Raw genomic sequence first — 15,000 nt, forward strand, 5'->3', positions numbered from 1 at the left:
GTGTGAAAAGTACAAGTAAAGCAGCCTGGGGCGAGGAGGAGGAGGAGGAAGAGGAGGCGGAGGATGAAAATAAATAAAAAAGCGAAGACAGGGAATGAACACAAAAAAGAATTAAGCAACGGAAAGCAAAGATGAAAAAAGAACACCAAAACGAAAGGGAAATGAAAACAAAAGAAAATTATAAAGAAAGAGGAAGATGAGACGGAAGAGGAATAAAAGGAACTGCAATACAAAACACGAAAAGACAGAATAAAGAGAACGAATGAGAGAGAGAGAGAGAGAGAGAGAGAGAGAGAGAGAGAGAGAGAGAGAGAGAGAGAGAGAGAGAGAGAGAGAGAGAGAGAGAGAGAGAGAGAGAGAGAGAGAGAGAGAGAGAGAGAGAGAGAGAGAGAGAGAGAGAGAGAGAGAGAGAGAGAGAGAGAGAGAGAGAGACACATCTGGCGGTAGTGGGTGAGGGGGGACACTTAAACGCCTTATTGTGGAGAAATGGCCCAACTTGATATCATCTTGTGGAGCTAAACTTAACTTCCCCGAGCACTGACGGCGGGGGAGGGGTGACAGGGGGGCGGGGTGACGGAGGGGAGGGGTAATAGTATGAAGGGCTGCTGGGGTGACTTACTGACTCTTGGAATAGTGATGCTGGTGGTGACAGTGGTATGGGTGGTGGTGGTGGGGTTGTGGTGGTAGTAGAGGTGATGCTGGCGGGGTTGTGATGGTGGTGGTGGTGATGGTGGTTAGGTTGTGATTGTGGTGGTGGTGATAGTGATTGGGGTGGTGATGGGGATAGTGCTAGGGATGGTAGTCGTGGTGATGGTAGTGATAAATAGAGGTGAATACAAAAAAAAAAAAAAAAAAAAAAAAAAGGATGAATAAAAGCACCAAAAAGATAAGTAAATGAAAACGAAAGAAAATTATAAAGAATAGGTGCTAATAGGTTGATGAAGACGGGTGAGAAAAATGTATTTGGTGATGGTGATGATGATGATGTCAGTGGTGATGGTGATGGAGGTGTTTGTGATGGTGACCTCGCGTTTCAACACTCCTTTTAAGGTATTTTAAAGCCAAAACATTATTCTCAGTATTAAACATTCCCTTATATGGAAAAATAAATACTGAACGTTTGTCTTTGTGTGTGTGTGTGTGTGTGTGTGTGTGTGTGTGTGTGTGAACGTGCTTTCTGAGCGTCAAAACAGGAACAGTTGCAAAATTACGAGTCTGAGGAAGGAAGGCCATCAGTTTTACATGTCACGAAGCCGACACACACACACACACACACACACACGTACACGCACACAGCTGATGCAAGAGACAGTAACGGAGCAACTCACGCACCGGATATGTGTGTGTGTGTGTGTGTGTGTGTGTGTGTGTGTGTGTGTGTGTGTGTGTGTGTGTGTATATGTTTAACGTATGTATGTATGTATGAGAGAGAGAGAGAGAGAGAGAGAGAGAGAGAGAGAGAGAGAGAGAGAGAGAGAGAGAGAGAGAGAGAGAGAGAGAGAGAGAGAGAGAGAGAGAGAGAGAGAGAGAGAGAGAGAGAGAGAGAAGCAGTCAACCATGCATCTACATATTTCTCAAGTGACGAAAAAAGACAAGAGAAAAAGGTTTAAGACTAAGCCGTCGGCACCGTTTTCCGCTATATTCTTTCCTTTTTTTTTGTTGTGTGTAGTCATGTGTAAAGCAAATATATCCATCTATCTAACAATCTATCTATCTATCTATATATCTATCTAGCCTGACGAGTAACTGTGCAATAAATACACACGCCTATTTCAAATCCTTTAAGAAAACTAAACAAAACGATAAGAATAATAAACATCGATTTGGATTCTCTTCGTAAAGCGATACTCCACCCGTCAATGTGTTTATAGCGTAGGGAAGTTATCTGATCTCCCTCCCTCTGTGTCCTGATCGCGTGTCAAGCATACGATGTGTTTATTTTCCATCAGGACGAATAAAACAAAAGAGAGTAAGGTGAAAAGCAATCTGATCTCCCTCCCTCTGTTTCTGATCGCATGTCAAGCATACGATGTGTTTATGTTCCATCAGGACGAATAAAACAAAAGAGAGTAAGGTAAAAAGCATTCTGATCTCCCTTAGCTATAATCTTTCGAACGCATGTCAGACGAATGATGTGTTTATGCTATATGAAAACGAATAAAACAAAAGACGGAAAAATAAAATGCATTCCGATCCCCCTAACTTTCAATCCTTGGAACCAATGTCAGACGTATGTTTTTGCAGTAAATGAAGCAGATCAAGGTCAAAAAATAATAAAATAAAATAAAAATCCCGCTAAGCACTGCTCCTATAAAAAAGTGGAGATAAGTGCCCAAATGAGAGGTCGATTTCAGATGGAGAGGTGTCTTGATACTTGTGTTTATGTTATATTAGTAGTAATAATACAACAAACGTTCTTCCTGTAAACACATATGCTCTGTAAGGAGTGTGGGATTCTACCCTTCCCATGATTTCCACACTCTCTGACTAACTGCGAATATGACAAACAAAACGTCAATGCGCAATATACGTAGTTATCATGAAAGTTAATAGGGGTGCAGTACGGTATTTGGGTTACTGTCACGTGCTGTGGTTATCGTTCTCTTCTCACTTACTTTACCGAGTTATAAATACTAAAAACAGTATAAGAGGGAAATTCAGTCGGAGAATGAAGGTGTTTTTTTTGTATGATTTTGTTTTGCCCTTGAGCTGTCTCCTAAAATATTTGTGTGTGTGTGTGTGTGTGTGAGAGAGAGAGAGAGAGAGAGAGAGAGAGAGAGAGAGAGAGAGAGAGAGAGAGAGAGAGAGAGAGAGAGAGAGAGAGAGAGAGAGAGAGAGAGAGAGAGAAACACGCCCTGCACTAAATGGAATGACCTTGATAGCGTTATGGTTTGTGGCCTAAAAGTCGTGTGATATTAAGAAAGGCGTTGTAAGTGTGACGCAAATAAATAAATAATAAAGATCCACCTCCAACTCAGGAACCCAACCATGAACCTGCGCTCTGCCGTGGGACACATTAGAATCCTTGATGTGGTAGAAACAGCAAATACAAAGGGAGGTCACGGTCGGCGAATGCGTTGTGATGAGAGCCCTAAGGTGGAAATACCCTTAAAAACTGTGGAATCTTAAAGGAAAAATCTAAAAACAAGCTGCAGTTCATTGTTGAAAGGCATAAAACAGATTCGTTCTCCCTCCCCCCCCAAAAAATGAAAACGATTAAAATAACAATAGACGATATTTAATAGGCACAAATAAACGAGAAAAAGAAAAAAAGAATGACAGTAAGTTGCCGGCACACACTCACCATTCTTGGCATTGTTCTTGTTGTTGTTGTTGTTCTTGTTGTTGTTGGTCCACCTCAGCAGTCCGGAGTTCTTCATCATTCTGCTGCGCCCATCCACCAACCTGCAACACACAAACACACACTTCAGTTAACCTGCAACACACACACTTGGATTGAAAAGTAGAAAACACAGACACAAGCACTTCAACTGAGGATAAAACACAAACACACGCACTTCAATTAACCTGAAGCACACACACACACACACACACACATTAAGCATTGAGCTATGGAATAAGCTGGAGGAGGTGGTTTGTGCAAGAAACATTCATGATTTTAAGGAAAAGTTGGACAAGAGCGGATATGGAGACGGGACAGCGCGAGCGTAGCTCTTTTCCCGTATGTCACAACTAGGTAAATACACACACACACACACACACACACACACCACTCCGTGGCGCAACTGGTTAGAGCGCTGCGCTGCCAGGCTTCACGGCCTGACAGGGTGGCGGTTCGAGCCCGATTAGGCCGGATTCTTTACGTTGACTAGGAGTGGTTACTGTCCCCCCTTGAGCAAGGGGAATGGGGTATGTGGTGTGTGAGGTCCTGCCAGTACCCAGAGATCGACGATAAAGAGCACTTGCTCATGTCGGGAGGGTAGGTCTAGGTACCTGCTGGCTATTACGAGTCCAACACGTGATCAGGCCGTGGTGGTGAATTACACATGCAGGAGAAAGAAGAGATCCCCATTGCTAATTTTTTATGCAACGAAGAATATAACGATACGAGAAAGAAATAAAGGAAGAGAAAAGAGAGGAAAAAAAAGAGAAAAAGAAGAAAAAAGAGGGAGGGAGGGAGGGAGCACTAATAAAACGAGGCATAAAATAAGAGAGAATAGACTATTAAATGCTTTTGTTGCCTTCTGAACAATAGAAACAAAGCTGTGTGTGTGTGTGTGTGTGTGTGTGTGTGTGTGTGTGTGTGTGTGTGTGTGTGTGTGTGTGTGTGTGTGTGTGTGTGTGTGTGTGTGTGTGTGTTGTGTTGTGTTGTGTATATAAACTTGAAATACTTACACACGAGTGCCATAACTTCTCCATAACGTCACAACCAAACTTCTTTCCCCGGACACTTCCTTGGCAAGCAGCTCCATACTTCACCTTCGCAGCTCCACTCGTCTACTGCTTACTGACTCGCCTCTAATTTCGACAAGTGGCAAACTGGCTACCCCTCTTTGCCCTGCGTCACCTGACATGACCTCAGCCGCACCTCACCCAAAGTCACCTGCCGCCCCGAGCTTAAAACACACCCTTTGTTAATCCCAAGATCTATAAAGGATTCAGCATCAGTGGTGGATTTGTAAGTATGACCTCTCTCTCTCTCTCTCTCTCTCTCTCTCTCTTTATTGTCTTTCTTGTTTCCTATCTTTATTATGATTTTAAGATGACTATAGATCTTGGTTAATCCCTTACACTGGCCTCATCTCCGCCCATAGAGTACATCAAACACCACATTCACTACCCGTTTGCATTTATTGATGTACTCAAATGTACTCGTAAAACTGTTGAGCACTAAAACTTCTCTATTTTATTACTATTGGGTATTTTTGTGAGTTTTCTCTTTGTTAATTTCGTTTTCTTTCATTATTATTACTATTGGGTATTTTTGTGAGTTCTCTTTGTTAATTTCGTTTTCTTTCATTATTATTACTATTGGGTATTTTTGTGAGTTCTCTTTGTTAATTTCGTTTTCTTTCATTATTATTACTATTGGGTATTTTTGTGAGTTCTCTTTGTTAATTTCGTTTTCTTTCATTATTATTACTATTGGGTATTTTTGTGAGTTCTCTTTGTTAATTTCGTTTTCTTTCATTATTATTACTATTGGGTATTTTTGTGAGTTCTCTTTGTTAATTTCGTTTTCTTTCATTAGCCACCAGTCTGTCCATTTTCTCTCGAGTAAATAGTTCTCTATTCTAATTATTTTGGGGTTCCTTGAGTGTTCTCCTTTCTTAATTTTGTCTCCTTTCTATACCCCCCAGTTTGTATAGCATCAGCATCTCTCAAACTTCTTAACTTCTTCCCAATTTCTTCACAACTTCCTGCGAATCTTTGTAGCTTCTCCCTGGTTTTTGTTTTCCTGACTTCATTTTTTTCTAACCTCTCCCTGATATCTTTCCAAATTCCCAACCTCTTTCTAACCTCTTCTTAACTTCGTAACTTCTTCCCTGGTGGTCAGTCGGTGGTAGCTCATCCGTTAGCTTAATCGGGACGGAATTAATGTGTTTCTAACGACCCGTACAGATGGCGTTGATAATTATGATGACTTCAACCTTAATCATGGAAGCGGGATGGTGGAGAAAGGAGAAAAGACCAAGAAAATAACATATACACCTATAAGAAAATAAAGAAAAGGAATGAAAAGACAAACAGAAGCAAAGGAGAAAAGAAAGAACCAGCAATGAAAGAAAGAAGTAGAGAAAGGAAGGGAGAAAGAAAGAAAAGAGAGAAAAAAGAATATAAACCCCTGTCAGATACAGTGTTTAGCATTTCCATATTAATTTGTTTACAAGGTGACTGTTGCTTACATTTTCAGTTCTCATGTGTGTGTGTGTGTGTGTGTGTGTGTGTGTGTGTGTGTGTGTGTGTGTGTGTGTGTGTGTGTGTGTGTGTGTGTGTGTAAGTAGGAAATAAGTGAAGATGGAGAGAGGAGGAAGTAGTTGCAATAGTAGGAAGAGGAGGAGAAGGAGAATTGGAAAGAAAGATAATGGGATAAGTCAAAAAAGAAAAGTGGAATTAGGAGAAGAAATGTAAATGGATAGGGAAGAAGAGGGAGAGGAGGAGGAGAAGGAGGCGTCTGAGGTAATAATAGAGAAAGAAAGGGAAGAAGAAGAAGAATTGCAGGAAAAGTGTAAATAGGAAAATAAATGTAAATGGATAGGGAAGAAGAGGGAGAGGAGGAGAAGAAGGAGAGGAGGAGGAATCTGAGGAAATAATAGAGAAAGAAAGGGAAGAACAAAAAAAGAAGAATTGCATTAAAAGTGTAAATAGGAAAATAAATGCAGGTGGAAGAAGAGAAAGAAGAAAAGGGAGGAGAAGAAGAGGGGAAGTAAGAAATAGTTAGGGTGACAGTAGAGGTGACCTTGACTTTCCTCCTCCTCATCCTCCTCCTCCTCCTCTGACTTCCAAAACCTCTCCAAATCCTCTTCGTCACAAAACAAGTTGCAGCAATCTTTCCTATTATCCCTGTTTCCTCTCCTCCTCCTCCTATCTCTTTTTTCCTTGTTCTTCCTCTTTATCATCCTCCTCCTCTTCAGAAACGGGTTTGAGGTTTTCCCGTACTGGTGTTCTCTCTCTCTCTCTCTCTCTCTCTCTCTCTCTCATTTACCATTTCCAAACCTACCATAACATAAATTTAATCTTTTAATTGAAGAACTGCACATTTCAATTTCCTATCACACACACACACGCACACACACACACACACACACCATCTGAAAAATAATGACAAACTCTATTCTTTCGTTCAGAGGTCCGCCAGGCAGGTAAAATTACACTGCCTCTTTTTGAAATCTCTAACCATGAATTTACTTTTTTTTTTTTCTCCTTCTCTCGTGTTGGTATATCCCTGAACACTCCTTTCCTATCTCGTGTTATTTTCTTTTTCTTTTATTTCTGCAACCTTGACCGTCTCTGTCTTGGTATGGTGTATGAAGACGGAAAGCAATTTATTTACTATATAATCCAAGTAATATGTTCTCCTTTTTATTAGTATTATTTTTGTTTTCTTTCTTTGGCCGTCAGTTTGTCTAGTTTACTCCAAGTGATAAATTCTGTCTTTCTATCAATTTTAGGTATATTGGACGTTCTCTGTTAATTTAAGGTATATTAGACGTTCTCTGTTAATTTTAGGTATATTGGACGTTCTGTAAATTTTAGGTATATTGGACGTTCTCTGTTAATTTTAGGTATATTGGACGTTCTCTGTTAATTTTAGGTATATTGGACGTTCTGTTAATTTTAGGTATATTGGACGTTCTGTTAATTTTAGGTATATTGGACGTTCTCTGTTAATTTTAGGTATATTGGACGTTCTGTTAATTTTAGGTATATTGGACGTTCTCTGTTAATTTTAGGTATATTGGACGTTCTGTTAATTTTAGGTATATTGGACGTTCTCTGTTAATTTTAGGTATATTGGACGTTCTCTGTTAATTTTAGGTATATTGGACGTTCTCTGTTAATTTTAGGTATATTGGACGTTCTCTGTTAATTTTAGGTATATTGGACGTTCTCTGTTAATTTTAGGTATATTGGACGTTCTGTAAATTTTAGGTATATTGGACGTTCTGTAAATTTTAGGTATATTGGACGTTCTGTAAATTTTAGGTATATTGGACGTTCTGTAAATTTTAGGTATATTGGACGTTCTGTAAATTTTAGGTATATTGGACGTTCTCTGTAAATTTTAGGTATATTGGACGTTCTGTTAATTTTAGGTATATTGGACGTTCTGTTAATTTTAGGTATATTGGACGTTCTCTGTTAATTTTAGGTATATTGGACGTTCTCTGTTAATTTTAGGTATATTGGACGTTCTGTTAATTTTAGGTATATTGGACGTTCTCTGTTAATTTTAGGTATATTGGACGTTCTGTTAATTTTAGGTATATTGGACGTTCTGTTAATTTTAGGTATATTGGACGTTCTCTGTTAATTTTAGGTATATTGGACGTTCTGTTAATTTTAGGTATATTGGACGTTCTCTGTTAATTTTAGGTATATTGGACGTTCTGTTAATTTTAGGTATATTGGACGTTCTCTGTTAATTTTAGGTATATTGGACGTTCTCTGTTAATTTTAGGTATATTGGACGTTCTCTGTTAATTTTAGGTATATTGGACGTTCTCTGTTAATTTTAGGTATATTGGACGTTCTCTGTTAATTTTAGGTATATTGGACGTTCTCTGTAAATTTTAGGTATATTGGTCGTTCTGTTAATTTTTTCCTTTCCTTAAAATCCTTACCTGTCCAGTTTGTTCAAAGTATTATGTTCTTTTTCATTAATTTTGGGTATATTAGGCGTTTTCCTTTTTTTTTTTTTGTTATCAGTTTGGCTAGTATCTTTCAAGTTCAATAACTTCTCTATTTCTTTCGTATTTTTTTTCATTTTAGTTTTGTTTCCTTCCTTTAATCTTAACTCTCTAATCATCTCTCTCTCTCTCTCTCTCTCTCTCTCTCTCTCTCTCTCTCTCTCTCTCTCTCTCTCTCTCTCTCTCTCTCTCTCTCTCCATTACTATACAAATATTAATCATCAATTACGCTCCACGTCATTATATCAATTTCCTTCGCTTGTTTTCTTTCACACGGTTTCTCTTCCTCTTCCGCCTCCTTCCATCTCCTCATTACCTTGTTATTCTCTCTCTCTCTCTCTCTCTCTCTCTCTCTCTCTCTCTCTCTCTCTCTCTCTCGCCAGTCATTGTCATTCTTCTTTCTTTCCTATTCCCTGATTATATTATCTTTTATATGTTTTTTTTGCATTTTTTTTTTCCTATCATCATTATTATACTCGTCTTGTGTTTTTCTTCAACTTTTCCTGTTTTTCGTCTTGTATTATCACTTGCAGTTTATTCGTATGTCTCCTTCATGGTTTCTTAACCCAGCCAGTTTGTTTAGTCCTCCTCCTCCTCCTCCTCCTCCTCCTCCTCCTCCTCCTCCTCCTCTTCTCCTCCTCCTCCTTCTCCTCCTCATACGACACACCTTCCATCTTCTTTCCTTATAAATATTCTGCGGCGCTCAGGTAACCAAGGTCAGAATTTCTTCTCACCTGCTGCGTTGTGTGCGTGTGTGTGTGTGAGAGAGAGAGAGAGAGAGAGAGAGAGGGGGGGGCGGAAGATATGAGAGATTTGAATGCTTGCTTAGATACCGATCTCTCTCTCTCTCTCTCTCTCTCTCTCTCTCTCTCTCTCTCTCTCACACCAGCCAATAAGGGTTTTAATTACATGGAAACACAGGTAACTTACAACCTTGTCCTTGGGATGAAATAGATTACGCTAATTTTCAAGGGAAAGAGAGAAGGGAAGAGAGAGGAAGAGGGAGAGGGAGAGAGGAAGGAAGAGGAGGGCGGGAAGGACGACGAGGAAGAGAGAAATTGATGGAGGAAAGTATGTGGGTGAGAAGAGAAATGGGAGGACGGGGGAGAAGGACGAGGAGAAGGAGGAGGAGGAGGAGGAGAGTATGGAGGACGGGGGAAGAGGAAAGCATGGAGGGTGGGAGGGGGGGGGGGGATTCAAGGGAAGAGAAATGAAGAGCGTGAGAGACAAACAAGGAACGGAAGTTAGTCAATCTCTCTCTCTCTCTCTCTCTCTCTCTCTCTCTCTCTCTCTCTCTCTCTCTCTCTCTCTCTCTCTCTCTCTCTCTCTCTCTCTCACACACACACACACACACACACACACACACACACACACACACACACACACACACACACACACACACACACACACACACAAGGTACGTACCCTAATCAATGAGCCACAGGTATACGAATAGGCATCTAACCCAAACACCTGACGAGAATCCACAAGCAGGTAACCCACTATGCCTACCCCTCACAGTATTCCCTTCATTAAATGTCCAACGTTAATATGCATCGCCGACCTTCTTCTAACTCTTCCGCTACATCGTTCCTAGGTGGGTTTTATTATAGGAGAGACGTTGTGAGAATGTAAAGAAGGATCAGAACGTATATTACTGTCTTATCTCTTGTTGTGGTGTTGTGTTTGTGTGTGTGTGTGTGTGTGTGTGTGTGTGTGTGTGTGTGTGTGTGTGTGTGTGTGTGTGTGTGTGTGTGTGTGTGTGTGTGTGTGTGTGTGTGTGTGTGTATGTCCTTCATTTCTTGTGTTTAGTTTTTGTTTGTTTTAATTGACGTTGCTTCTTGTTGCTTGTCTTCTAACTCCTCCTCTTCCTCCTCCTCTTCCTTCTCTTCCTCCTCCTCCTCCTCTTCCTTCTCCTCCTCCACCTGCTTTTCCTTCTCATCATTCTCCTCTTTTTTCTCTTTATTTTCTGCCTTGTCCTCCTCCTCATCATCATCATCTTCATCCGTGCCTGATGTTTTTTTTTCTTTTATCCTTCTCCTCTTCCTCCTCCTCCTCCTCTTCCTTCTCCTCCTCCACCTGCTTTTCCTTCTCATCATTCTCCTCTTTTTTCTCTTTATTTTCCTCCTTGTCCTCCTCCTCATCATCATCATCTTCATCCGTGCCTGATGTTTTTTTTCTTTTATCCTTCTCCTCTTCCTCCTCCTCCTCCTCCTCTTCTTCCTCTTGTCCCGGGAAAACCCAGGGATATATCAAGCGACGAGGCGTGTGTGTGTGTATGTATGTTTGTTTAGCCGTGCGCCCTGTCCTCGGTTATCAGGCCGTGGGGTGTGATGAGCCTTCTAATGAGAGGCTCTTTATATGTTACAGTATATCATAAGACGAGGAGGATGAGGAGGAGGAGGAGGGGGGGGAGGAGGAGGGGGGGGGTTGGAGCAGAAGGAGGGGAGGGGGGCAGGAGGATGAGGAGAAGTATAAACAGCATGAACACGACACAGCAACAGCAACAGAAGAAGATGAAGAAGACGAAGAACAAGAACTAGAAGAACAACAACAACAACAAGATGGATGAAAAGAAGAACAAAAAGAAAAACGACTGATGAAGATAAAGAAATGGTAGAAGTAAAAGATGAAGACGAAGAAGAAGAAAAAGAAGAAGAACCAGAAGACCACCACCAACACCAACAACAAAACAACCACAGCAACACCACCACCACCACCACCACCACCAACGACCAAACCAAAACAAAGGCGCAACACAAGCATCTCACTACTATCCCAAAACGAAAACAAAAGTAGATCAATGTGGAGGACGGCGTGGCTTCGTACTTTTGCTTTCAGGGAGTGGCACAAGGGAGGAGAGAGGAGGGAGCGAGGGAGCGAGGGAGAGAAGGAGAGGGGAGAGGAGTAGAGGGGCGGTATGTTGTTCTTTTTTTCCTTTTTTACCCTTTCGTCCTCGGCCTTCGGTATGCGCCATTGTAAGCCCGACACGCCACAAAAACAGGCTGATGGTATAGTGCTTAATGTGCCCCATCACTGAAGGGATAAGAGGGGACAGGAGAGGAGGAGGAGAGGATAGAGGAGAAGGATGCGAAGAGATGGAGAGAGAAGAAACGTGGCGGGGAAAAGCAAGTTATGTAGAGGGAAAAAAGAAGAGATGAAGACAGGAAAAGGAAGAGAAGAAATGAAGAGGTGTTGGGAAGAAAATAATGTGAAGAGATGGAAAGAGGAGAAGGATGCGAAGAGTTGTAGAGAGAAAAAGGAAGCGAAGAGATGGAGAGAGGAGACAGAAGAGATGGATAGAACAGGGGAGATAGACAAATATAGACAGAAATAGATGGATAAATAGACAGATAGGGATAGAGATAATTAAAAAAAGAAAACATGAATAAGAAAAAGACAAACACAAAGACACTCGGTAAACGTTTAAGAAGAAGAAACAACAACAAAGAGGAAAAAAATAAAATAAACAAGGAAAGAAAAATGAGTAAACAAGAAAACAAACACAATACAGGAGCCAAACAACAACGAACAAAACACACACACACAGCAAAACAAACAAACAATAACAAAGAAAATAACAAGTAGAGAAACCCCCCCCCCCTCCTGTTCAAAACATTATCCTCAATTACACAAAAGCGAAACTAAACCAAAAAACATTAATTAACCTTGAGAGAGAGACAAGAAAAACGTAGGTATTATAGAAGGATTTGTGGGAGGGGCGATGAGAGGAGGAAGAGGAGGAGAAGGAAGGGGGGGGGGGAGACTGACCTTGGGGAGGGGATGTTAAGTGTACCCTTTGATATTTCGAGGGGAGGGAAGAAGGGAGGAAAGGGGAGAGAGGGAATAAAGGGAAGAGAGGGAGCAAAGGGGAGGATGAGAGGAAGGAAGGGAGGAGAGGGAGTAAATACAAGTAACAGAGGAAGGAAAGGGGAATAAGTGAAGAAAGAAAGAGAAGTAAGAGGAATAAAGAAGAGTAAAAGAGGAATGAAAGAGGAGTAAGAGAGGAAGTAGAGAATAAACGGGAATAAGAAAGGAGAGGAGAGATAATGAAGGGTATAACAGAAAGGGATGGAAGTAGATAGAGAGTGAGAAAGAGTATTAATGTAAACATGGAGAGGAAAAAGAATATGGAAGGTAAAAAGGGAGGAAGAGATGAGAGAAAATGGAGTAAGGGAGAGCAAGGAAGGAAGGAGGGAGGGAGAAAGGAATATGAGCCAGGAAGAGACGGGAAAGAGGAAAGGAGAAAAGATAACAAGAAATATGCGAAGGAGGGAATAGGGGAATAAAAAAAAGGGGGAGGAAGAGAGAAAAAGGTATATAGAAGGAAAGAGCGAAAATAAAAGAGTAGAGGAGGGAGAAGAGACTAAATAATAAGGGAGGGAAGGAATAAAAGAGGAAAAGAATATGTAGACTCCAGAATAGATATAAGGGAGAAGGGAGAAGGGAAGGGAGGAAAAGAGGGGAGATAAAGGGTAGATAAATGAGGGAGGAGCATGTTCAGTGAGGAGGAGATGAAGGGAGATAACGGAGGAAGATTAAGGGAGGGAATAATGGGGAAGGGAAGAAGAATAAAGAGGAAATGGGAGAAAGGGAAAATGATGAGACGTAGGAAGAAAAGGAAGGGAGAAGGAGGAAGGTGGAGATAAAAGGGAAGAGAAGGGAGGAAGGAAGGGAGATAGAGGAATAGAAAACAAAAGAAAACTATAAAGAGGAAGAGAATGGATAAAAAAAAGTAGATGAGAGAGAGAGAGAGAGAGAGAGAGAGAGAGAGAGAGAGAGAGAGAGAGAGAGAGAGAGAGAGAGAGAGAGAGAGAGAGAGAGAGAGAGAGAGAGAGAGAGAGAGATTAGCAACAGGTTCCATAAAAATAACATCTCAGGCTTTTTGTTAATTTGTACATCTTTTTCAGCCAAGGACAAACAGACATCGACACCTTGATTAACCCCGCAAAGGTTAGCAGGTAGGGGGGGGGGGGGAGAGAGAGAGAGAGAGAGAGAGAGAGAGAGAGAGAGAGAGAGAGAGAGAGAGAGAGAGAGAGAGAGAGAGAGAGAGAGAGAGAGAGAGAGAGAGAGAGAGAGAGAGAGAGAGAGAGAGAGAGAGAAACAAAGGAAGAAAAGAGAAAGAAGGGTGCAGAAAGGAGGGAAAAAAAACTAGAAACGGAGAAATGAAAAAAAAAATGAAAAAAATAAAAAAAATCCAAAAAATAATGAGGGAGTGAAAGGATAGGAGAGAAGGAGAAAGATAGAAGGGAAGAGGCGAAAGGGATGAAAAAAATGAAAGGGGTGCTAAAAGATGCAAACAGAAAGTAGGAACGAGAAAAAGAAAGGAAAAAAAGAAGAAAAAAAAGAATGACAAGAAAGAAAGAGAACTGGAAAGGAAGAAAAGAGAAAACAAAAAACAAAACAAAAAAAGAATGACAAGAAAGAAAGAGAACTGGAAAGGAAGAAAAGAGAAAACAAAGAAAAGAAAAAAAACATGATAGGCCTACAGAGCAATGAGGAAAGGGAACGAACCGACATATACATAGATAGAAGGAAAGAAAACGTTAAAATATAAGGAAAATAAATCGGCGAAACAGGAAACAAAAACAAACAATGATAATATGTAAAAGAGAGAATAAAAGCAGAGTAAATGGAAGGTGATGATGAGTGAAGATGAGAATATAAGAAAAGGAAAGAAGGAAGGGAAAGAGGGTAAAAGGAAAACAAATGAGGTAAGAGGAGATAAGTGAAGAGAAAGTCAGAAGAGAAAATAAATAAAGGAGAAGGAAAGGAAAAATAAGAAGAAAAGGAAAATAAGACGGAAAAGGAGAAAAAAAATAATAATAAGAAAATAAGAAAAAGGAAAATAAGAAGGAAAAGGAGATGAAAATGGAAAATTAGAAAATAAGAAAAACGAAAATAAGAAGCAAAGGAAAAGGAAAATAAGAAAATAAGAAAAATAAGAAAATAAGAAAAAGAAAATAAGAAAATAAGAAGAAAAAGGAAAATAACAAGGAAAAAGAAAATAACGAAACAAGATAAGAAGAAAAAGAAAAAATAAGAAGAAACAGGAATATATATGAGGCACAAGAAGATAAGTGAAGATTAGAACAAGAGAAGAAAATCATGAAGGGAAAAGAAAACGAGTCGAAAAAAGGGGGGAAGGGGGAGACAGAGAGGGGGGTTAAGGGGGGGTGAAGGGGGGCACAGAGGAGGAGAAGAAGGGGGGGCGAAGGGGGCACGTATATACACCCAGGGTCACTTTTTTATTCCTGCTGAGAGGGTCAAGTTTAAAGGGGGGGGGGGGGGGGAAGGAAGCCTTGAAAAGAGGTGTGGCAGGAGGGGAGGAGGGAGAGGAGGGGGGAGTGGAAGGAAGGAGTGGCATGAGAGTAGTGGAAGGAGGAAAGAAGGGAAGAAAAAGAGGGAAGAAAAAGTGGAAAAAGAAACAAATGGGAGAAGAAATGAAAAGAAAGATAAAAAGTTGAAAAGATCGTGAAAAGAGGAGAGGAGAAAAGGCAGAGAGGAAAGAAGGGAAGGGAAGCGAAGAGGCAGAAGTGAAGGGAAGAAAGAACGGGTAAAAAGAGTGGAAGGAGGGAGTGGAAGAGAAGGAAGTAGCAGAAGGAGGGAAGAACGAGTAAAAATAGAA

General features: G+C 40.6%; 1 protein-coding gene across 6 annotated transcripts in view; it reads right to left on the reverse strand.

The window, feature by feature from the left end:
- The window catches only part of LOC126997077 (PTB domain-containing engulfment adapter protein 1-like), a 79,232-nt gene that overhangs the window by 37,356 nt on the left and 26,876 nt on the right, over positions 1-15,000 (reverse strand). For 5 of the 6 annotated variants that reach the window (XM_050858134.1, XM_050858135.1, XM_050858133.1 and 2 more), the window contains one exon: positions 3,305-3,405. In XM_050858134.1, coding sequence (XP_050714091.1) covers positions 3,305-3,383 — 79 coding nt within the window. In that variant the 5' untranslated portion in view covers positions 3,384-3,405. Of the gene's footprint in view, positions 1-3,304; positions 3,406-4,356; positions 4,449-15,000 lie in introns of those variants that run through there. The other variant, XM_050858126.1, reaches the window with a different exon arrangement.

The sequence above is a fragment of the Eriocheir sinensis genome, chromosome 11, assembly GCF_024679095.1.
Source record: "Eriocheir sinensis breed Jianghai 21 chromosome 11, ASM2467909v1, whole genome shotgun sequence".
Taxonomy (NCBI): Eukaryota; Metazoa; Arthropoda; class Malacostraca; order Decapoda; family Varunidae; genus Eriocheir; species Eriocheir sinensis.